A 24,834-nucleotide genomic window follows, 5' to 3' on the forward strand; every position below is an offset into this window, starting at 1 on the left:
GGCACAGCCGCGCCGCGCCCGGCCCCGGGGCACGGCGGTGACTTACAGCCGCCGCAGACGAGCCGACCCGCGCCGCCCGCCGCCCGCGGCGCCGCGGCCGGACCCCAGAGCAGAGCGCGGGAGGCGCCGTGGGCGCCGAGCGCCCCCTCCGGGCGGGGCCGGGCGGGGCCGGGCGGGCAGGGCGCCCCCGGCAGCCGGGGCGGCGGGCCGGGCCCAGGCGGGAGGTGGGGTGCCGCGGGCCGCCCCTGCTCTGCGCGCCGCCTCCGCCGCCTCCGCCTCCTCGTCGTCGTCCGCGCCAGCCCGGTGCCGCCGGCCTGCCCGCGCCCTCCCTGGCCGGCTCCGGCTGGGGCTCGGCGGCTGCCATTGGCTTAGCGGCCCCATCCGGGCACTCGGCGCAGCGCTGTTGCTCAGCCCGATCGTCCCAATATGGCGGAGGTGAGCGGGGAAAGCGGGCTGGGGCGCCGGGGCTCGGCCGGCTCCCCGCGGGGCCGCGGCGGCGGCGGGCCGCCCGCGCTCGCCTCGCCATCGCCGTAAGGCGCCTCCGCGGCCGGCGCGGCGGCGGCGGGGCCCGGCGCGGCGGCGGCGGGGCCGGCGGAGCCGCTGGCGCCGGGGCAGCGGGAGCCTGCGCGACTAGGCCGCAGGGCGGGCTGCGCGCTGCGCGGGTGCCGGGTTCGCAGCCCGCGGGCGGCCGGCAGGCCGCGGCCGGGCACGGAGGGGGGCGCGGCCGCCGCGCCGGGCTCGGGGGGCGCGGGACGGGCCGGCGGCGGTGCCGCCACAGCGCGGGCGATGGAGAAACGCCTGGCGGGAGGGAGGAGGAGCGAGCCCGGGCTGGCAGCCGGGGAGAGGCGGCGGCCGGTCCGGCTGCCTCGGGCGCCGCCTGCCCCTGTCATGTCCCGGCCGGGCCGGGCCGGGCCGGGCCGCGGAGGGAGGGGAGCGGGACGCGGGGGCCGGGCCGGGCCGGGTGTCGGCTCCGGGGGGCTTTCTGGGGGGAGGAGGCGGGAGCGAAAGGCGGGGAGCGAGCGAGGGAAAGAGCGGTGAATGGGATGCAGGGCGGAGGGGCGAGGGGAGCGGGGCCGCCTGGCCCGGGGGAGGCAGAGAGGCGGCGTGGGGGAAAGGGGAGAAAAGCGCTGGAGGCGGAGGGCAGGGAGGGGGCCGGCGCGGAGCTGCAGCGGCTGCCCGGCGGCGGCGGGGGCCGGCCGCGCCTCACTCTGCTCTGCTCTCCCTCCCCTCCGCAGGCGTCCTTCGGGAGCTCGAGCCCAGGTTGGTCCTCGCCCGCCGCTGCCCGGCCCCAGGCCCCCGCCGGGCTCCTCCGCGCCCGCAGCCGCTCGCTCCTTCCTGCTCCTGTGCAAAGGGATCCCCTCCTGCCTAGTGGCTTTTTAAGTACTTCGTATTCACGTCGCTAACTTCAGGCTGCCCGCTTTTTAAAAGAAGGCGATGTGTGTTGAGGAGTTCTTCCGTTAACTCCAGTTGCTCAAAGCCGTATAAATGAGAACAAAGTTTTTGTAGTGTTTCTACGTCAGCGTCTCAGTAAAGCCGTGTAGTGCAGAGGGAGGCCTCGTCTCTCGTTACTGATAGCTACGGGCTTGTGTAAAATTCGGGCTTCTTGATAATATGCACGCACATACGCACATAATAACCATCTAGTAGTGATCTTTTATATATAAAATTATATGTGTGTGTGTGTATACACACACACATGAAAGATTACTGCAAAACAGTTGATAGTTCTTTAAAAGCTGAAGAATCAGGATGTAATATCCAACCCTGGAAAAATTCCTGTGTAAATGTAATTATTGTAATTGCAGTAGTATTATCAACTATGTTGAGAGTTCTGTGAGACTATAATATGAATAGCATGTGAATAAAAAGCTTTTTTCTCCTGAATGTTTCCCTTCTGGTACTGTGAACTTTCACAGTATCGTTTTAGCCAAGCTGGATAAACAAAATCTACCTGTATTTCTTGCATATAAGGAATACGCTTAGCACAATTGCTAAAAATTAAGCTTTAAGATTCAGAAGTGTTAGTGTATACTAGTGTCTCTTCAAAAGCTAGAAGTACTGTGAAGAAGAATACAGCTTTTTTTGTTTTGTTTTTTTTTTAGGAGAAGGAACTTTGTAGATATTTCCTTGATGTGCAGAAGATCTCATATGGAAATAATACTTAATAATCCTTTTCTTTGCTGCTTGTAAGCCAAACGTTGCAACAGAGCACTAGCATGTAAGAACTAGAAAGGGAAACGAGAAGTGAAAGAGAAATATCCTAATCTCTTTGTTTTCTCCATCCTGAAAGCCATAAGAAAGTGAACATGAAAGAACAAAACAACAGTGTTATTTCGGTAATTTTCACTTGGGAACACTGACTTTGAAGTGCAGAATATTTGCATCTTTAGAAGTTGTTGAATGTAATGATAACCTTCCCAACAGTTGATAAAATTCCCTTAAAATAAGAACAGCACTTTTGATGACTTATGAGTAGCCTCCTGAGTAGTGAAAAAGTGTTGAACTACAGAGCTGTCACAATAACTTGTCAATTATTGTGATCCATAACCAGGGTTTTGTTATTTCTGTCATATTTTCCTCTATTTTACTTGAGGCTCTGCTATGTTTGTTCTTCCTTTCTTGATCAAGTACTAGAGTTGAGTTCGTTTGAACAAAATATCTCATTTGTGAGACTAAATAAATCTGCAGGGAGTTTCACTATTTATTTTGTTGGTATTAGGAAGCTGATTCCTAACCCATTAGCTGTTTACCAGTGAAAAGGTACACTGGCTATCATAGCTGTAAATCATATAAATATGGTCAAAGACTACAAATCACAATCTCTGATTAATAAGGCACAGTTGACATGCTTGCAACCTTTTAAATCTTGTGACGTGTATGTTTTCTACGTTAGTGATGATTTCAGTGATGTTTTCGACACTCCTTTTATTCAGTAAAATATTAATTTGGGAAAATACTTTCTGAAACTTTGTTTCAAACTACTGTATACTGCCAGAGAAAAAGTTGCACCTATTTGCTACTTACAAATGCAAAAATGGAAGGTCACCTAAAACAGCTGTATTTATTAAGTAGATAGGAATTGGTTCCCATTATTCCACTGAGAGTTCTGACCCTGTATGTAGAAGAATGCATGTTACCTTGTCTTCTACTGTAATGCAATTTCGTGTGTTGGTGTAGGAAAAAAATGACTCAAATTAGTTTTTTTTGATAGTTGGCTCTTTATCCTCTGAGGATCATGACTTTGACCCTTCTGCTGAAATGCTGGTACACGATTATGATGATGAGCGAACTCTCGAAGAAGAGGAAATGATGGAAGAAAGCAAAAATTTCAGCTCCGAAATTGAAGATTTAGAAAAGGTAGGAGTGATTTACCTTCTCCTAAACATTTGTATGCGTTGCACCTGTTTTAGTGAAAAGTACGCTCGGCCTGCTCTTGAATTTGTATTGCGTAATGCAGTTGCCTGCAAGATGCCTTTGAATCAGGTTTAATCAGGATGTAGTGGTGCATCCTCACAAAAAGGCTGAATTTAGCTTCAGAAAGGTAGTAGTGTTATGTTTGTTTTCAGTTCTTCTCTTTCATTTAATAAGGCTTTCACTCTGGAAGAGAAATTACAGAAGCTGGTTTGAGAGTGATATTATCTCATATCAATTCTTAGCACTTCTAATTTTAAAAAGTTGAAACTAAGTTAAAATTACACATTGCAAATACCATTAAGTGACAGCTGGCTTTGTTTCATTCTGTTGCTCAGTCTCTGTTTTTCCAATTTGCAAAGAAACAATCCTGTTTTAAGCATGATGGATCATGTACATTTGCATAAATGGTGGTTCTCAGGCTCAGTTTCATGAATTTGGCGTTTGGTGGGTGCACAAAATGACCAGCATGCTCTTTGGCTTCTCCTGTTCCATTTTACACTCTTTAATTACTTGTTTTTCCTGTTAAACCCCTTGTTCATCCATTCCAGTGTGTCTCCCCTTTTAAACACTCGTTGAATGCTAAACACCCACAAATTGATGCTAGTTACATTACTGTTCAATGACCCACTTACATCACTCAGCATAACTGCAGATTTTGGTCCAAAAAACTTACAGGAAATTGTAATTTCTAGAATCAAATCTGAAGCTGTATTTATGTACTTAATGTAAAAAAATATTTTCTAAATGTGGAATTGACAATGTTTATGCTACTAGGTTTTTGTCCTGATACCTTCCTCTTAACAATTATGTTTTTGCTGGTATGAACTTGCAATTATAATTGTGAAGCAGTTTGCCAACTCTGGTGATTAAAATGGAGTTATTACTCCACAAAATGATCTTATTGCTTCAGTAATACAAGGAAAAAGAACTGAGAGCCACTCATCTTAAACACTTTATTACTTTAGGTCCCGATCCTGGAAAGACTTGGACATGAGTTTACGTTTACCCATTGTGAAAAGTCTTTGCAGGACTAAGACCTAGCTGACTAAAGAAAACAAGTAATTTAATCAGTATATGAGTTCAACAAGAAATTTTTAAAGGTAATACAACTTTTAAAGGTATAAATATTGGAAATATTTCTAATTCTTTCATGGCTTGAATCAGGTAACACATAAATCTCCAGGGTTTGCTGGTTTATTAATTGTGGTAAGAGGTATAGTATGGTGACATTTAACAAAATGGGTTAATCAAAAACTGTTGGAAAAACAAATTATAAACAAAGTCATTCACTCGATTTTTACCTTCTGTATCATTAGCTGTCTTTCTCCTATCACCTTCTCAACAGTCATTTTAAATATGTTGTGCAGGAGATGGAAAGGAGGAATAAAAGGTTGCTGTAACGGTTTGCTTTTGTGGGTTTTTTGAGTGCACACTGTAACTGTAAGCTGTAGGACTAAAGTCTTCACGTTTTTCTGCAGTTCTTGGTTGTAGAGGGGTTGTTACATTTCTGTACTTTCTATCTTGGAGATATTTATCTATTTGTGTATTTTCTGTCTTGAAGGAGCATGAGTAAATCACTTATGCTCTGTCACATGAATCAGATGATAAGCAAATTTTCAAATAAAAAAATAAACTGTAATTGATTAACTTTGGAAAAAGTCTTGTTCGTTTGTTTATCCAGTAAACAGTTTTCTTCAATAACCTGGTAGGACTTCACTGTACGCCAAATTATGAATTATTTCGGTCATGTGCCTGAGAATAGTTTAAAATTCTGATGAAGTCTTCTACTTTCAGTTAGGTTTTCCTTTGTTTTTTTTTCACTTTTGTATTTCAAAATGCATCTTGTCTTTTTAGACCTGAACTGCTTACAAGTATTTGGCGTAGTGATGAAACATTTGTAAATCTTTTTGTATTAGGAAGGAAACATGCCATTGGAAGATTTACTGGCATTCTATGGCTATGAACCCACGATTCCAGTTATGGCAGGTTCCAGTGCAGATAGCTCTCCAAGTGAACTTGCAGATGAACTTCCAGATATGACGTTAGATAAAGTAAGTCAGAAGCATTCTCCCCTGTATTACAGTTTAAAAGCAAAAGCCCATGTGACCTCAAATTATATTTCACTGTCTCTTAATGTTACAAAATACGTATCTTTGACACTTTTAATTTGCAGTTGAGAATTACTGTGTTGTTCTGAATTCATTCTTTTTCAAGGACATTGAGAATCTAATTCTAAAGTATTTATTGCACTTGCAAATACATAACAACTTCAGTGGCACTATATTACTACAAATGAGAGAAGAATAAGTTCACAGGTCTTTCAGAATGTATCTAAAGAACTTAATATATTTATTTAAAAAAAAAAAAAAGAGAGAAATGAGATTTTTCTGAAAAGGCTCTACATCTTATTTTAATGTATGCAAACTCCAGAAATAATAATAGTTCTGGCTTCCAGCATGCATGTCATGCATGAAAACTTATGTAGATAACTCGAAAATGCACTCTTGAATGCTTTGCAATGTTCCTTTCAAATACATATCATTTGTAAAGTTCTGGACTTTGGGGAACAAGAGAGAAGTTGTTTTATCTGCAATGACTGTGTATTGCATTGCTGATGTAAAAACCTGCAACTTCAGTTTTTGTGATTTGCAGACTGATTTTAAATTCTGAGACTGTAATCTGATTTTTGGCTATAAGGCATGTGCAGCTAGTAGTTTGGATTATAAAATCTGTAGATATTAAATTTATCTTTTTTTTTTTAACTTTCTGTAAGTATGATGTAATAGTAAACTCCACAGAAAGTAGCGTATAATGATGGCTCTGCACATCTGATTCTCATTAGGATTCACCATTGTGTTGAGGCTACAAAAATGTGGTCGGCTTGTTGTCTAATACAGTTCTTTCCCTCCCTAACCTCTATACAGAGGGGCTCAAATGTGTCAGCTAATGGAGGAAGTGTGCTTTTTTTTCTTCTTTTTTTTCTTCCCCCTTTTTTTTTAACCTACAGAAATCTCCCTTTTTTGTGTGTTTTGGGAAGATAACAGGTTGTCTAATGTCTGTAACTGTCTTCTCTGTGAACATGTACAACTGCTCTTGGCTATTTTTTTTTCCAGAGTTTAGGAGCATAACAGCCTGTTACAGTTTTGATAGATCTGTGATGCAAAGTGTGACGAGTCTTTAAGTTTTGAAGCAATTTCCACTGGCATTTTTCATTAGAGGCAATTGGAGGGACCTCTGAGATTAATGATTGCAGAAGTTGCTTCTTGTATGTTTTATTTTAATAGAGGCGGGAGGGGGAATGAAGAATCCCTGTGTTCAGCTCTGAACTGAATGGCTCTACTTGTTCTCAGGTTTGAGGAGTGAACTAGCTTTTATATTAAGGGAGTCCAGGCTAAAATTAGTTTTGGTAAAACAATTTAATTAATGGGCCTTATGATTTGCTGAATCTAAATGTGTACTAGTTTATGCTTAGCAGTCATTTTGAGGGTTTTTTTTTGTTGTTGTTATTTTAATGATACAGGAGGAAATAGCCAAAGACCTCTTGTCAGGTGATGATGAAGAAACACAGTCCTCTGCTGATGACTTGACACCATCAGTTACTTCACATGAGGCTACAGACTTCTTTCCTCGACCGTTAAGATGTAGGAAATCTTATGTTATAGTAGTACTCAGTACAATGTTATATAACTTTTTAGCTTGAAATATCGAAAGTACAGTATGCTACTGACTTTACTGTGAGTTGAGGAATAGTACTTTGCAGGATGTTCTCCATGGATGTTGTCTTTGGTTGGTATTAACCGCTTCCCTAAAAGACCTATATTTGATACTGTGCTCAAAGCAAAAATACAGTTAATAACTCTACAAATACGATAACTTCCCATAATTAGTAGCTAATGTGGTGTTGAGGAACACACTCCATGAGTTTTGATGTGTTACTGAATGACGTGAACACGTAACCATTCTTTTAAATTAGTATTCCTCTACTAAAATTATTGCCGCTTTTTTAAGGCAGTGGTTCCTCCATTCAGTCTGAGGTCATGAATTGGGCTATGGTTTCTCTGTGGTATTATTTCCCTTCACACATACAACAGCGTGCAATTGGACCTCATTGTGGTGTATTATGGGATTCGGCCCATGAACCCAAGACTGCTAAAGTTTTACCGCCCATGGAACTGTTACAGGCAAGATCTGAGAACCAGGAGTGCAGTTATCCAGTTTGGGCCAGGTGTTCCTCATTGCCTGTTGCAGTTGCATAGGTCAGTGGTATCCTGGAATTAGAGCAATATGGAGGAGTTTATAATGATTTGAATTTGAAAAGTATCTTGAGCCATTTCTGTCAGCTCTTCCTCCTTCTAGGGAGGAGGGATGATGGAGGGGATATGCTACCTGAATCACCTCCAGTTGCAGTCCTTTCCATGCTGCTGGTTATATAGTGTAAGACATTCATATAGAAAGACAGATCTAAAAAAATTATAAACGGTAATGCCTCTTTTTTTTCTTAAGCAAACCCCAAACTTGCTGGCACTTAAATATCGCTTGTGAACCGTTGATGAATAGGACACTGAAAATGTGGCAGCTTCTTGGAAAAAAACTGATTAGCCCCTCATCTTTCTGAGGATTTAGGTCATCTATGTTTTCTGCTACCAAAGTTTTCTATTCGGATGTTACTCTTTCTGTATTAGGACCCTTGGTTGAACATTTTAAAATCCAATATTCACTATTTCAGGGAGAGAACAGTCAGTTTTCTGTGCTGTTGGCAATTTCATTTTTTCTTCCAGCCCTATTAGTTTCTCTGAGACTGAGATAAACTTAAGTTGCAAGATAAGCCTTTCTAACATTTAATTTGTGAGATCTTATTAAACTTGGATTAATTGGAAAAAATAGTTGCGTATGATTATTCAGGCATGTTAGACCATGTATTCATGTTAGCTTCTGACCTGCTACTCTAACAGCAAAAAGAGATAGACCTGTGATTGTAGGAATGACTACAGCAGAAAAGCATCAGTCCATACGATCGAGAATATTGTCTCGGGTGTTGACCATTCTGGTTAGTCACGAGGAAGGAAGAAGTTAAAACTGCAACCATACTCATGAGTGTCTTACTACTGAAGTTTAAGAATACAGAAAAGCTTTAATCTTACCATAACCGTAGATTCCATTTTATTTAAGATTATAAATCTTTAAAAATATTTACTTCAGAACCTGATACCGTAGCATTCCAGAGACTAAAATATGATTTACTCTGTGAAGTACTGTATTAAGTTACTTGGAATGTTCTGGTGTCTTTCCTCACAAGGGGGGGGGGAGGGAGTAAAGAGGAATAAGCAGTCAGCTGCGTTTTTGATTGATGCATTTTGTATGTCTCTGCTGTATCTTCATGTTGACGCAGCCTTGTTTAAAAGAATGTTTTGAACATCGGTTAAAATCTCTGATTAAAGGTTTTGTTAGGCAATAAGTACTTGCCTTCAGTGTTACTTTCTTTGTGATTAACTGGGGCTAATTCATAGCCCTGGTACTTTTCTGTTCTCTTATACCTTTTCTGCAAGGTGTAAGCTTTTATTGACGAAAAATTGATGAAGGAAAGTTAGTTCATTTCCTTTTACTGTTAGAAATATAGTAGACTGTCTCAGTTGCAGTGATGGCAAATGTTTCAATTCTGCAGTATACAAATAGCAGCACTTTCTGACTTCATGCTGTAGTTTGATAGAAATGTAGATTAACAGATTCTTGATCAGTATTTCCTTGAATAAAAACAGGTGCTCCTTTCAAAAGTAAAAAATTATCTACTAGTTTTTTGTAGTTCTGTCACTGAACTGAAAATTCTTCTTAGCTAAAAACCCACTTCTTTATATGTCTGAAGCAAACACTACGTGTGATGGAGATAAAGAATCAGATGGTGAAGATGTAGAGGCAGACAATGGCAATTCCTCTGAAGATTTGAGAAAGGTAATGACTATTTCTACAAAAAAGTTAAAATAAAAACTTTACTACTAAGAAAAAAAAGATTTATAGTACACCTAGTACCTTAATTCTGGAATTCTGTGCTGAACGCCACGTTATATGGTATTTTTTAATATTTGCATTCATTTAATATTAAACGAATAGCTTTGTTTTTGTTGCATCTTCAGGAAATAATGGTTGGTTCACAGTATCAGGCTGAAATTCCACCTTACCTTGGCAGATATAGTGATGATGAAAAGGGTAAGTTCTTCTGATTGTTTTACTTTTTATCTTATTCTTACACATAGCCATGATGAAAAAGTATGTATATATTTTAATTATAAGGTAGAAAGTCATTGGCTTAGGTAAAGTATCAGAGACCTTTTTTTAAAAAAAAAAAAAGTACTAGAGAACTGGAGACACACAAATGATTATTTCTCAGAAATATGATTCTAAAACATTGAGAGGCCATTCTCAAGAAGGCATTGGGGAGCGGGTGGGAACACAACATTAATTTTGAAGTATCCATTAATCTTAGGAGACAACAAACAGAATGGGTCAAGAAGGATATGTTTTCCTCAGAAGATCATAACTGGACTAAGAGCATGATTTACATTGAAAATCTCCAAAACAATATTTTTCTTTGCTTGCTTTTTGGCAAGCCTAACTTGTATAGGTTACAGAACGGATATGAAAAACATAAAGCAATAAACTATTTTAAAATTCCATAGCACAAGCAGAAGGTGCAAGCCCTGTGATATATTTTGTGTTTCATAAAGTACAATGTCATAAATATAATGTTATTCCTGTATAAATTTGGGTTAAAACTGCAGTTGTGATAGGATGAGGGAAAAAAGAGCTTTTAATAAGAGTTTTGTTAGGTATCTTTAAGAATCTTTACTGTGAGGAAAAGCATAGCATGTACAGCCATGGAATTCAAAAAATAAACATTGAAAAAATCTATTCATGGGTGGAACAGCCATGAAATCAAGGAACAGTTTTGGGGGATATGTTAATAAACAAAGGGCATTCTTTTTTTTTTTCTTTTCCTGAAAGTTTTCAACATCCTCTACATTACTTGTTTTCAAACTAACATTTTATGAGAGTATTATTTTAGTCAAACATTTCAAGCCTTTTCACCGTTATCCAATGCTTTTCAAATAACAATCCTTTGCAATAGGGAATAACATTTAATATAGAGTTGGAAGCATTAGCAAGGTGAACATCTCTTGTTTTGCATAAGAGATATAGGGCAGTTTGCTGTTTTCTGAGATTCAAGCAGAATGCTTACCAGTGGTAAGAGACAGAGGATTAAACCAGGATTTATCTGGATATTCCTGTAAGTATTTTCATTTTTTTACTTGTCCTTGGCCAAGACATGGAGAAGGGCCGATAGCCGGAGGATGAGCAGGAAGGGCTTAACTGACAACTTTGTCTGGAATGAACGGGTGCTAGAGAGAACCAGTGAGAGTCTTGTACGCTGGCATGGCCAAGAACAAAGAGGTAACCCCTAGCTGGGAGAGCCTGAGCAGCTCCTATTGAGAATATCAGATGTGGACTCTAGAAAGTGCTGAGTTGTCTTGATTGACAAAGGAGGTCGAAGCTGAGTGTCAGGAGGCTTTGGGATTTTAGAACTACTTGGCTGTAACTGAGAACTCATAGACTTCTATGTAATGGTGATTCTGTGGAAGATTCTTCCATGCTCCATGAGGAGCTGGTGATGGCAAGCAGAGGTTTTATATTTGCTGTGTACTCACAGCTACCGGAATCGTCCTAGATGGCAGTGAGCTCTTCTCTAAGCCTTACACTTGTAATGCTTCTGTTTGAAAGCTTTCCCTGTTCTTAAGCCATAATAGCACTTTTTGAGGAGACACAATTTTATTTCTCACTTTTGATTGATTCTCTTCATCTCTTTTACTGTAACAGGCATTATGATTATTGTGTGTGTTGAATTGGATAACTCTCAAATATTGTATCGTTAACAGTACGTGAAAGATCATGTGTAATGCTAATCACATCCATTGATCAGAGTAAAGAACATGTAGTTTGATCTAGAATTTAAACGTATGCATAGACTGACAAAGGTTCAGGCCAAATTTTGTATATTTCCAATATATTGTCTTTGAAATATGCTACTTAAGAGATCCACATGTGATTTCAGTGTTCTTTGAAGTAGGAGTGTAAATCCTGATAGCCTTTAAAATCTATAATGTAGCCCTTAAGGCTAGTTGTTAATGACCAGAACAAGAAATCATAGTATTCATATCTAGATATCAGTATATGTTGAGAGATATATATGTGTGTGTGTGTGTATGTATGTATATGTATATATATATGTATGTAGATATTAATATATGTTTTGGCAAACACTAAACTTTCCACTAAGTTTTGGGAAATGCTGAAAATGACCAGTTAGCCACCTCTCTCCTTTTTCTTCTGACATATGTCTGAAATATCAAAGTAATAACCTACTCTGTTACTGTAAACTATAGCTTATTTGTTAAAAACAGGTGAATAAAACTGAGTGGTTTTGCTAGTTTGTTTATGTGAAGATGGTGTGTACAGACACATAATTTGACCTGAGTTGTCTAACTGTCAACAAGTTGCTTGTCTGTAAAGACTCTCTATCTGTAGAGCTCAGTCCCTTATCCCCTCCTAATGGGAACCAAATCTCTTCACCATACCACACTGTAGGGTCTGTCTCTTAACTCAGGCTTCTGGGGAAAAAGTGAGCTGCAATTTACAAGTAGCAAGATGGTGTTTGATTTGACTACTTCTGTGTTCCTGTTTTTTGTCTTGTGAAATGGCTTTTTAATGTTATAGTATTTAAAATGTCATACCTGGTGTTAATGGATTTCTCTTTTAACAGCATATGAAAATGAAGACCATTTACTTTGGAAACCTGATGTGATCTCAGAAAGCAAAGTTAAGGAATACCTTTTTGAAACCTCTTTGAGAACAGGAAATGAGAAAATGATTGGCAGAATTCCTGAAGGAATACATACACGGGACAATGAACAAGTATGTTTTGTATCCTGTTCCATTTGTGACACATTGGTTTGTAATTAGCATATGTTCTTTTTCTCTGGTTATACTGTAAAGGCAGCAATACTCAACTTTTTTTTTTTTTTTTTAAATTAGATGTTAATGGGGTCAGAGTCTTATTTGTAATTGTAAGCATGTGCAGTCTGTTTTTGGCATTGCCATGTTCTTAATAAATCTAACTTTTTAAATAATTGCATATAAGATCTTACATTTCCTTAAATCTTGCCTCAGCTTTTGGGTGGTTTTCCTTTTGCTTATTTTTTAAACTTTTATCATATATAATGACAAAGTCTCTATTTTGACATGAGGCATGCTCCCTGAAAGCTAGTTTCAGAAGTTTAGACTGGATATTTGCAAACTTTGACTCTTTAAAAAGACTTTCTTCTATTTTGTAGGCACTCTATGAACTTCTCAAAAGTAGCCATAATGTTAAAGAAGCAATTGAGAGATACTGCTCAAATGGAAGGGCATCTCAGGGTAAGATAGAGAATACCTGACTTTTCAGAAATGTCTGTTTGAAAAAAATAAAATAAATTTGTGTAGAAAAACCTTAAGTAGGAATTGGAATGACAAGCATGTCCTTTTGCATGTTGTCTTTGGCACAAATTAGATATTTTCTGACTGTTGGCCAGCTGGAAATTCCTGCTAGAGAAATTGGCAACTTGTATAAAGGTTGCAGGATCAGCTTTTATACCTTTTATCCTCACCTTCCCTGTACTGCTCTTGTGAGAGCTGGGATAGATGGCACAGATAAGGAGTGGGAGAGGGGAGCGGGAAAGGGGAGCCATGATTTTGCTTCCCACAAGGCAGTTCTCATCCACATTACAGTACTTTCTGAGATCAGGTCAATTATAATCTAACAACATTTGTACCAGAATCAGGAGAACATAGCTGCCTATATAAACGAGCCCCACTTTCTTCCTCACTGCACAGATACTGCAGTATACTGTTAGTACATTGTGTTACTCCAGCCTGAGTTGGTTCCTTCATATAGTTCTGCAGGTCTTAGGTAAAGTGAGGAGAGCTTTGTTTGAATTTACAGTGGAAAACGAACTTCCATCCTCTCCCTAACTTTACTACTCCCTTAAATGAAAAATGGAGTTTACCATTTAGCAAAGATTTTTTTTTTTTTTTTTGTTCAGTGTTTTAACATGTACGTGTTGTATAAAGCTGAAGCAGACTATGTGCCCTGGTAGAAATAGACAGCATAGCGCATACTTAAATAGACAGCATAGCACATACTTCTTAGAACTGGATCCAAACGGGACTTGAGTGGTTACTGGTTAGGTGCTATAAAAGCTAAGCGTCTACGGTACGGCTGAAGGGGACAATAAGGAGTAGCAGAATGGTGTTCCAGAAAACTCATGTGAGAAGAGATTGTGTAGAGCTAAACAATAAGGAAGTACCTGTCACAAGGTTGTGTCTGAAATCCCACGCCTCTGAGATTTAAATTCCTGGTTCAGGACAGAAAAGTACCTCTATCAATTTGTAGTTCAGAACCCAAATTCCATCCTGAGAACTAGTACTCATGCTTCCAAAGAAAAGGGGAAAAAAAGAAAAAAAAAACAGTCAAATGAGTCTTATAATATCCTAGTTAAATATGATAAGGGATGATAATGCTGTCATTGCCTGTCTTTTAGGATAACCGTTATGCTATGGTCTGTTCTACCCACTCAAGTTTAATGCTCTTTTCAAACTGAGAGTTCACATCCACATTTCTCAAATTTCTTAACTCTAAGACTTTACAGGGCAACCCTCTCTTCTCTTTGAAGCTGGGGAATGCTGTAGAAAAGAGTGCAAAATTAATGGGGTGACAAAGAAAATGGTTTTGTAGCTGAGTGATTATCATCTTCATCTGGGAGCAGACAGGTCTTCGTTCCAGTATCTGCTTCCAGAAATGTTTTGAAATGTTGTGGGTTTTTCCCCGTTGACTTTAAATGCCAGCTGAAGAGAAACTTTTTGTATCACCACTATGAATTTAAGATGTTTGCAATATCCCTCCTTTATTATATCCAGACGCAAAGCCATAATCAACGTAGGAAAGCTGGAATAGTTGAGACAAAACTGGACTCTTCATATAATTTGAACTGCTTTGTCATAAAACATGTGTTATGAAATACTGCAGCCATGCAGTAAATCAGCCCCTTGTTTGATTATTTTTCTTTTTTTAGTGTGTTTTTAATTGTAAAACTGAAATTTAATTTTAGAAACCATAGCTTTATGAAAAATTAAATCAGGTTGCTGTATTACTTTTTTTCCAAAAACCATTGTTCTTTGTATCCTCTGTAAGAAGAGGTACTTCAGGAAAAAGTATGTTCTTGATATCTTGATGCTTTTTTTTTTTTCAAATCTTTTATTTTTGATGACAAGTTTCTTTAAAAAGAAATAGAAAATGAACGCTTCTAAATGCCCGTTGGCCTTGCCCCTCAAAGATGCTAGAAAGACTTAAAAGTAAGAGATCATGATTTCTGAACAAGAATGTTAAATTTTAGGTTGGGCATCTGTGCGGTAGGGGAAGAGAACATGGTTCTGAATAACTGAACCATTTTTTTTTTTACAGTGCATTTGGATTTTCATGCATTAGCAGCACAAATATTTTACTCTTTCTCTGAAAGGTTAGTTGGTGAAAGTAAGTTTATCATATTACTTTTGTAATTGTCTAGAAGAGATGACAGCATGGACAGAAGAAGAATGCAGAAGCTTTGAACATGCACTTCTGATTTATGGAAAAGACTTTCATCTCATACAGAAAAACAAGGTAACTGTTCTACAGTTAATGGAAGAATTGGTAGATGATGTAATGCCAGAAATCTGCATGGCTTCTGACAGGTGTATTGCTTTAACAGAAGAGTGAAATAAGAACCAGCATATTACAAGGAACTTGTTATTTTTATGCTAATTTTTATCTCATGTCATTGGAAAGGGTTGCAAGACAAGTCAGTATGCTATCTCTGAAATCTACTTGTGTTTACGTTATTACCACTTAGGAATTATTATAATTTAGTTTAAACGTCCGCTTCTCCTCGAAGTGTAGTATTTCCGTACAATGGCTGTGGTTACATCTTGATGTAACCTCTTTTTGCCGTAGTCACCAGAAGGGTGTAATTCTGCAGAAACAGACTTAACGCCTGTATTCTCAGAATAGAGTGCTGTAGTCATCTGTGAGTATTCTGGTTTCTAGCTGATGAAGGAGTTCTAATCTTGATCTGAATTGCTTCTGATTGACTCTGCTCCTCTTGAAAAATAGGGATTGTTTTCTTTATCAAAAATATGTATCATTTGGTATAGCTGATAATATGTTTAAATGAATGTTTCCAAACTTCCTGTATATTTCCTTTTTTGATGCCATCTTGAGTTTTTTCTTTAGGAGACTTGCCTTTTTGTCTTATTTTAAGTAATATTTAATAGGGTTGTGGCTGCTGTTGGAAAAACAGTCAGCTACTAGTGGCTGAACCTGCCTTAAGGCAAACATTTGGGTAGTTGTAATTTTAAATGGAACTTACTAATAAACAGTAATTCAGCAGAGTTGCAAAAAAAGACTTAAAAATACTTTTTTATAATGTGCAACACAGTACATGCGTTGATGTATCTGTCACGATGGACCAGAATTTGTCTATGGAATCCATTGGGTTTTTACTGAGGAGGTAAAATGTCAGAAAGTTTGGGGAAAGATCTTTTTTAATTCAGTTTCTGGTACCCAGGACAAGCTGATGTCAGTTCTGTATGGAAAGTATCAGTTTGTTTCCTCTCTATCTATTACGTTTGTGTTTCAAACTAGCAAGGTTCTTTACTACACCCAAGGCATTTGGGACTTGCCTCTGATAGTTCTATCAGTTTGATCAAGCTCTTAACATAAGCATAGTTTACTGTCAGACTGTATCTGGATATAGTTGTATATTCTAGTTTATAATAAAAATTATACTAGAACTAGGGACTGGTGATGATCTGAAATATTTCTGGACCTAAAGATGAATATATTTCATAAGAATATAGTAATGGTTTCTTCTCTAAGAATCTGACTTTGCATAGCGATCTCCATTTTGGGGAAAGAGATGAGTGGTTAATGTAGATTAAATTATACTTTCTCACAAGACTACAATTTTGTTTTGTAGTTTAGATCATTTACTGTTGTGCACGATAGTTGTCAAAGCCTCAGCAGTTCCTAACTTTCCCAAAAGGAGAAGTGCCTAAAGGCTTTCTTGTTTCACTTCTCTTAGGTTATAGGTTTGCTGAGTTTTTTCCCCTCTTAAGAGAGTGTCTGTTGTGTAGTATAAAATTACATAGGTTATGAATTGAAATGCTTCAGGTCTAGATATGGTTTTAATCAGTTTTTTACATAAGACTGAAGTTAGTTCAGTAGAACAGATGTAATACCTACTCGAAACTGTGCGTATCTTTAAAATCTCATAACTGAATTGGCTTTTTCCAGGTCCTAGAATAGCAAAACTAACAATATTCTAGGAATATTGGGAATGGGGAGATGACAAAACATAAGTCTTTGCATTTATTTTGTCAATTCTTCTCACCTTCCTTTAGGTAAGAACCAGAACAGTTCCAGAGTGTGTGGCTTTTTACTACATGTGGAAAAAGTCAGAACGTTATGATTACTTTGCTCAGCAAACAAGATTTGGGAAGAAGAGATACAACCATCATCCAGGAGTTACGTAAGTATAAAATTCTTGGTATATATGTTTTCTGTTGTAAATTGTGACCACAGAAGATCGTTTCTCTTCCCAACGTTGCAGTGTAATGTGGCAGTGGCAACTCAAATCCATTTTTGTTTTAGGCCTTGTTTTCGTGTTAAACAACCCATTATGAATATAACGTTCTTCTAGGGACTACATGGATCGCTTGGTAGATGAAGCAGAAGCGCTTGGTGGAGCAGTACACTCTTCAGCCTTAACATCTAATAGTAGAACGGAGTCCATCCCTGATCAACAGCTAAGCATTCTGAACTCTATCACTGCCAATGAGTTGACAGGTAAATCAAGAAAAAAATTAAGTATAAGGTAATATCTTTTTGTTGCAACTATATAAATAATTTTTATTTGCGTTTATGTTCATCTTTTTTCAGCATTGACCAATAGTGTAGCTACAGTTTGCCACACTTCCGATGTGAACTGCCTGGATGATGCCTTTCCTCCTATGGACAGCTTACCCCGAGCACCAGTTAATCATGTGCCTGTTGGAACAGAAGAATTGCTTAACTTGCCAAGCAATGGTGAAAGTGATTGTTTTAATTTATTTGAGACTGGCTTTTATCATTCGGAGATTAACCCAATGAACATGTGCAGTGAGGAGTCAGAAAGACCTGCAAAGAGATTGAAAATGGGAATTGCTGTCCCGGAATCTTTCATGAATGATGTCTCTGTAAATAACCTTGGTGTGGACTTTGAGAACCACACACATCATATTACCAGTGCCAAAATGGCTGTCTCAGTGGCTGACTTCAGCAGTCTATCTGCAAATGAGACAAATGGTTTTATCAGCACCCACACTCTACACCAACATACCGCCCTTCACTCAGAATGACTCTGCAGAGAACTAAACAAACAGTGGGTACTTTATGCAGTAGTAGTAAACTTGATGGGAGCTATCAGGTTTGCTTAGTCTTTCACTGGAAGTTTGAACTTTATGACATCAGTGATGTCTTTGTATGTATAGAACTATATCTTGATTTATCAAGAGTAATTTCTTTTTTCAGTCCATAAATGTGGAAATGTCATATGATGTTCGGCAGAGTTTGGACTAAGAGAACTCTGTGGTGCAGCTTTAAGCTCTGCTTCAATTTTTTTTAAAGCCTGTAGACAGAGGCCACCATTTCAAAACCAGCACAGAAGTTCTGAACTGATTGGAGTGGCTTTTTAGTCTAAGTTACTTTTGCCGTAACAGATGCAGTGGAATAACAATGTTTACAGGTACCGATCCTGATCCCTGCTCAATGTAGCATTTTTTTTTTTTTTAAATAAAGGCAGGGATGGGTTTCTTTAATTTAAACTGCACAAACATACAAGGATGTTTTTTAAACGGAACCTTCTCTCATGTGATACTAAACTAGAGCACTTCAGTTTACAAAACAGCAAGTTCATCTTGGTGGAAGCTAGCACAAGGGACTTAAAATGAGTAAAGTATGAAGACCTGCGCTTGGATGCTGTTGCAAAATTATAGGCCATGGCTACCTTACACAGAAGTAATTATACTACCAGAGGTATCTGTGTACTTTAAACTTACTGGCTTAAACAGATGCGTTTTAGCCTATTGTATTCTGATGGGTTTTGTCCACAACTTTGAAGAGTAATGTAATCGTGTAACTTAATTTTTCCTAAGGTAGCTGATGTTGTGTAACGCTACAGTCTGCATAGCTTAGGATTTACCACTAAACAGTTTACATTTTGGAGGACATCTTAAATTGTTTGGAGCACTGCAGTTCAAAGTGTTACAGTTTTGAGGGGCTATCTAGTTTACATAGAAGTAGTAGAACCTTGAAGTACGTATTTGAAAGTTTTTCTATAGCGTGGATTGCATTTACTTGTTTTGGCAAGTCATTGACTCAAAAAATGGCACTTCACTACCCTGGTCAAGTAGGAAAACACTGAGTGCAATTTAACCGTCCCCAAAGTTTCTATCTTGAAAAGGATTGTTCTAATTCTTCTGGAAGTGTCAAACCACACGTAATATTGGCTTGTAATATGTTCTTGTAGCATACAACTTTCAGGGTTCTTTTTTTTTTAATAAGAAACTGCAATTTATTTCAGTAGGATTACATTACCCCTTTCCCTCCACACTTTTCTTTGCACTGTTCATATCACAAATCTAATTGCCACTAAGTTGTTTTCATTAACTAAATGATTAAGTTTGACTGCATTGTTGATATTTGTAGTAATTGCTTCAAGGTTACGTTGAGTAATTAGAAAGTAGTGACTTTAATATTTGAAAGGGAAGAGGGTATTTATTATGCATACTGTGAACTGCATTGACATCCTGAGTTTTGGATGCAGCGTGTGGAGTTTTCTTTACAGCATTGTAATGAAGATTGCTTTGAAGTGTTTACGCAATAGCACATTTACCATATTAAAAAAAAAATAGTTTAGCACAGTGGACAAAAGTAGAGGTAATTTTGTAATCAACTCTTAACTTATACATCTGAAGTATGTAATTCTAGTAAGTACACAGTAAATAATGGGTAGCCTTGGCCCTGTGTTGTACTCTGACATTTTTAGCCAAGTTGTCAGCTTCTTGTTGCTGTGTTTTGTGCTGAACTTTGTACCTTGTTTCTTTTGTTTTTGAATCAACACATTTTCTGCAATTTTGTAAAATACTGGCCATAATCCTTCATTGTTATACATTCAAGTTTAACTATGGGTTTACAGTGAGTGGCTGGTCTGTATAAAAATCATTACACAAAGATGACTGAATGCTTATACCAGTTGCACTTAAATGAACATGCCCATTCTCATTAGCTGATGCAGTAATACATTCAGTTTATCTATGCATTGCTGGGATCTTAATGTAGACAGAGACTTGTCTAAGGTTTGGGTTGTCAGCAAGTTGAATGGACACTTTAGTTATTTAATAAAGACTTTTGACCAAAATTCAGAAAATGATATGAGAGAAAAATGAATTCCGGCTAGTCAAATAGATTTTTAAATGCTGATCTTATTTAGCCTGTTGGCTAGCTAGCTGGTATCGTTTACTTTTAATTCCTTGTTAAAATGAGGCAATAATTTGCAAGATTTTGTAAATATGTAAATTCTTCATATCTTTTTAGATATCTATTTCAATATTTTCTGACTACTTCTGTGTATAGTAACATTTTTGTGCATGCTTGATGTGACATTCATAAATTTGTACCACTATGACTTTATCCATGTAAAATAGCTATTTATTGAAAATTTTCTTTTGAAAGCTGGACTTACTTATTTTTCTCTCAGTTTAAACATTTAAATGGAGAGCTTGTTACTGTTTATTAAAAGAATTGCGTTTTGAAAGTCAGCATGAAGATAACTGAATTGCAGGCGTATGAAGAAATACTGCCTTGGTTCTTAGATGGTGAAGCACAATTCTTATAACAAACTGTGATGAATTCTTTGTCCTTTGCCACACTTTTTCTTCATACAAACAAACCAAAAATCCGTAATGGGCAATTGCAGTGTTGGTAAATGTATCCTTTTTATGTACAGGGAATCTGAAGAGGATAGCTGATTCATTTAGAAGTGTAACTGGTGCTGTGATTATAGCAATACTTTTTATTTTTGTTAGTCATACATCATCTTTTCATGTTAGATTTTTAAATGTTTAGTTTTCCTCTTGTCATGGTCAAACTGCTGAATTTACTTGAAGGATGTACAATACTTTGCAGAATACTAAATTGTGTACAATTAGGTCAATGAATTGTGCAATTCTTTCCTGTTTTTACTTTTTAAAACTGAGGGTCAAAATGTATGAAAACTTCAGATCCAGTAGAACATAGTGATACTACTTAATTTAACCAAAGTCTCTAGTGAATATTTCAGCTTTGAATGTAAACTAATGGATAAACTGACCAACAGGGACACTATTTTGCCCAGCGTTACAAGCACATTGTCTACAGACGGGGAAACTAAATACAGTAATTTATAAAATAATGACAAGGTTACTATTTTTTTTATTCCTATTTTTCATTAAAAGAAGGAAAATACTATCAATTGTAAAATACAGTAGGTATGGTTATAGTCCTCTTAATGAAACAGAGATTCCAGTTATTCTCAGTTCCAAGTAAGTACCCTGTGCATAACAACAGATTTAGTGACAATCGGAACAGGCTTTAGTATCAGATGTTCAAGAGGAAGTCGCTATTGTTGCATTGGTTTTAATATTTGTACATAAACACTGATTTTTTTGAGCATTATTTTGTATTTGTTGTACTTTAATACCTGGTGTACAGTTCCAGAAATAAATGTCTGGAAACCTTTCTTCACTTGTGAAGCTTTTCATGCATCTGCACCATGTTTACCACTTCATTTTCAGAATTATTTAGCAGTAACTCTGAATGCATTTTAAGATGCTCCAGGGAACACTAAAGTGCACGTTACCATTCTACCTAATGTTACAGAGGGAAGAGTGAAAACTTAAAAACGATGTAGGTAGATAGTTAGCAATGATTTCCCTCAAACACTATGGCTTAAGCATAGCAAGCTCTTAGATGAGGCTTAAAAGTAGCTTCAAAGTAACTAATGACTGCAGTATAACCCTGTGGTAAGCAGTGGGGTGTACACTCCCATTCCTTTGTATAAGAAAACTTGCCCAAATCCTTAAATCCACTTACGTTCACACAGCAGGCTAGATCACAGGTGTGGATATGAACAATTCTACTGTGCTCAGCCTTAAGATAGAATATTTGAAATACTAAAAGCTGCTTTGCTTTTTTTTTTTGCTTTCCATCAAGAAAACAGATGCTAATCCTAAAAGTAATACAAGTGCTTTTCAGGGTCCAAGATCTTAAATACCAATTCTGTCAAAGGATTAGTGATGCAACTACCTAGGCCCAACGTCCTTATTTGTGCAATAGCTAGCACAGTAAAACTTCAGGTAAAGAAAGGATTTTTTTTTTTAATTACTTTGCTTAGTGCAGTTGATACAAATCTGAATAGTAAAAGAAGTAATTTGTCGAGTAGTTCAATGAGATTTGCTTCCCCTTCTCCAAGAATAGCACACTTAAGAGGTTTTGGTGGGGGAGGTTGTTGTGTTTTTTTGTTTGTTCTTGTTTTTAATGATATTTGCTATAGCAAGCAAAAAGAAACTACCTATCCAAAACTCTCTGCTTACATGTAGTACCTCACTTTTTCTAGTGGTGGAGCATAAAGATCATAGTTAAACACTGGGGCAGAGAGAGGGAAAACAAAGCAAAAACTGTAATCACCAACCCAATCTAGTCCTTCCTTGGTTTGAAACAATTAATGGTTAGCCATGTAATGTTGGAGGATTTAAATGGTTTTAGTATCTGTAATTCAAAACGTCAAATCCCAACTCAGTAGTTATTTTAATGGAAATATAGGTGGTTAAAGTAATATCTCAGGACGTATTCACTTCTGCCACTGCAAAGGTTCTGCACCCCTGAAGCTTGTATGGTACTTACACATGGAATCACTAAGTTTGAGTTGTGTCCAAACTCAAATGCAGAATGAGAGAAGGCAAAAACTAGATGCCTCGACTCCAGCTTGCTAAAGCACTTCTTACTTGTTTCTTGGGTGCTTTTGTTTTTTGTTTTTTTTTTTTTTGGCTTTCTCTGAAGCCAAAAAAAAGAAAAAAAAGGAATTAAAAAGTAGTTTAAAGTTTCCAGCAAATCTTAGCCTACTGCTATGGAAAGAGGTCAGGGTGCCTCACCAAAACGTTCTCCTGGTGCCTTTGTGCGATGCTGAGGTCTTGAGCCTCTTCCTGCCCTGGCGTGTTGGACTTTTCCCCCCCTGCAGCTGGTCCTTACCTGCGCCCCCTCCTTTGCCTCAATTCTAGCACACGTCTGACTACTCTGCAAACAGATTTGATTCAATTCATTAACTTAGCAGGAAAAAAAATAACTTCCTTTTGGTGTGGTTATTGAATAGGCTGCAGTCAGGTGAGCTCCAGAGCTAGAACTAGGGGAAGGAACATGCAGCCAAGGAGTACAGCTACCCACAGGCAACTGGGAACTGTTTGGTAACTACAGCTTCACCTGTGTGCACCAAATGAAAGCATCTTGAGGCATGGCCTCATGAGACACAGTGAGTCAAATTAGCACCTCTCAGCCACCAACTACAGACTGCTTGCTTGCTCTTTCTGACCCTTCTAGGAGCTGTTTCAACTCGTTGACATAGCAGAAAATAAAACAAGCCAAAAAAAAAGGCTTTCTGTTGTTGTTACCATGTCAGCAAGTCAGATGAGCTCACAGTAGGGTCTGATGAGTAGTTACATGGGAAGACATGACGGCGTAGAGATCAAGGAGGCGAGAAGGATAAGTGAAAAATCATTTTTGCACACCCACATATGCTTTCCCTTCTCCTGGTGTTGGCACCATGGGAGTTGCTCAGGTACCTGGGGGAACTGTTGCCTCAGTGCCTACACAAATGCAAGTTATACACACACACACACACACACACATGCACACGCGCGCACACGCGCGCGCACACACACACACATACACACACACACACACACACACACACTCACTCACTCACTCACTCATACTGTACATATACATCCTTCAGTAGTACAACTGATTTTTTTTTCCAGGGCCTGACAAACTGATCCTCAGTACCCCTGCATCTAAAGCACTAGGACATGGTTTGCCCTGCTCACATACATACACTCTACTGACATGCTCAGTGGTAATGTTTCAGAAGGATTAAGAACAAATTTCAGAAGAAAGGTGGACGCTGAGCTGCAAGTGATTGCCTCCCAGCCCAGTCCAGGATGAGAACTCCCTGTACAACCCCACTTGGACAGGGATTTGAAACACGAGTGGGCTAAGCCAGGAAAACTGACAAAGGCTTTCTCATGTCCAGCTACTCTAAATCATACTCACAGCTGTACACTAGAGATCAAAAGTCCTATGAGCAGTTTTTCAATCCAGCTTAAATAATACTAGTACTGGGCTGACCTGTACTTCCATGTGTTGCCTCCTCTGCATTCGGCTCCAAGAGGCATCTCCTCTTTTTCCCAACTGCCTGAGGTACTTTGACCAGACACCGATGTACTGCTCTGGCTTGCTTTAAACTATCAGCCTTTCCGTAGGCCGTTCTGCTAGTGCCAGCATTTAACTAAACTGCCTCTCAGGCTTCTCTTCTCCAGGCTGAAGAGTCCCAGCTCTCTCAGCCTTTCCTCATAGGAGAGATGCTCTGGCCCCTTAATCAACTTAGTGGCCCTTCACTGGACTCACCTCAGTATGTATCTCTCTTTCTTACACCGTGGAGCCCAGAACTGGGAACATCTCATTTTAACTAATCAATCAAATCTTAATTCATCACATCATTGCATACACCTCACGTCTTTAAAACAAACACAACAAACAAACGTGTTGTATGGGTGGAAGACTTACTTAGGGATAGGCTCAGCTCTTCAAAGGCGTTTAAAAGTCTAACACCTCACAAACTCAACTGGAAACTGGTGCCTAAATGGTCTCACTGAAGAGCCAGGTCAATGATGTCTCACAACTGGTAATAAAGGAAGGACCACCTGACTGTACCTCTTCCTCCTATAAGCTTTTGGTTTTCTATAGCTATCAATCAGCAGACAGAAATCAATTGCTGTTGCCAGTTCCAGGCCAGGTCTTGCTTCCCCTCACGTAGGATCAGCCCCTAAGGGAGGCTGTCAAGCTTCAGTATTTCAGTAAGGCGAAGCTCTTCCCGTGCATCTTGTTAGTAATATGCAGCCTGCATTTCAGCACTGTAATCCTCCACTATTGTGCAGCACTCACACCTCAGG

At 39.0% G+C, this 24,834-nt stretch overlaps 1 protein-coding gene across 10 annotated transcripts; it reads left to right on the top strand.

Annotated features, from left to right (window-relative positions):
• Positions 1-195: 195 nt before the first annotated feature.
• LOC138060835 (mesoderm induction early response protein 3) lies at positions 196-21,350 on the top strand. 10 transcript variants are annotated; one of them, XM_068924370.1, is made up of 14 exons: positions 232-435; positions 1,236-1,260; positions 3,212-3,357; positions 4,380-4,514; positions 5,331-5,465; positions 6,935-7,055; positions 9,275-9,360; positions 9,543-9,615; positions 12,224-12,375; positions 12,795-12,876; positions 15,063-15,157; positions 16,936-17,063; positions 17,235-17,380; positions 17,474-21,350. In XM_068924370.1, the coding sequence occupies exons 5-14, from the start codon at positions 5,340-5,342 to the stop codon at positions 17,929-17,931; spliced, it is 1,467 nt and encodes a 488-aa protein (XP_068780471.1). In that variant the 5' UTR covers positions 232-435; positions 1,236-1,260; positions 3,212-3,357; positions 4,380-4,514; positions 5,331-5,339; the 3' UTR covers positions 17,932-21,350. The 10 variants fall into 10 exon arrangements, with proteins under 10 accessions (XP_068780464.1, XP_068780465.1, XP_068780471.1 ...); XM_068924366.1 differs by lacking the exon at positions 4,380-4,514 and adding an exon at positions 2,103-2,218 and having other exon boundaries at positions 417-435; XM_068924372.1 differs by having other exon boundaries at positions 419-435; positions 15,066-15,157.
• The last annotated feature ends 3,484 nt before the right edge of the window (positions 21,351-24,834 follow it).

The sequence above is a fragment of the Struthio camelus genome, chromosome W, assembly GCF_040807025.1.
Source record: "Struthio camelus isolate bStrCam1 chromosome W, bStrCam1.hap1, whole genome shotgun sequence".
Taxonomy (NCBI): Eukaryota; Metazoa; Chordata; class Aves; order Struthioniformes; family Struthionidae; genus Struthio; species Struthio camelus.

Excerpts from the sequence above, each read along its gene's own strand:
- LOC138060835 (XM_068924363.1), top strand. Across the intron at positions 15,158-16,935 it reads ATCTCATACAGAAAAACAAG|GTAAGAACCAGAACAGTTCC; the intron begins GTAACTGTTCTA and ends ACCTTCCTTTAG. Across the intron at positions 17,381-17,473 it reads CACTGCCAATGAGTTGACAG|CATTGACCAATAGTGTAGCT; the intron begins GTAAATCAAGAA and ends ATCTTTTTTCAG.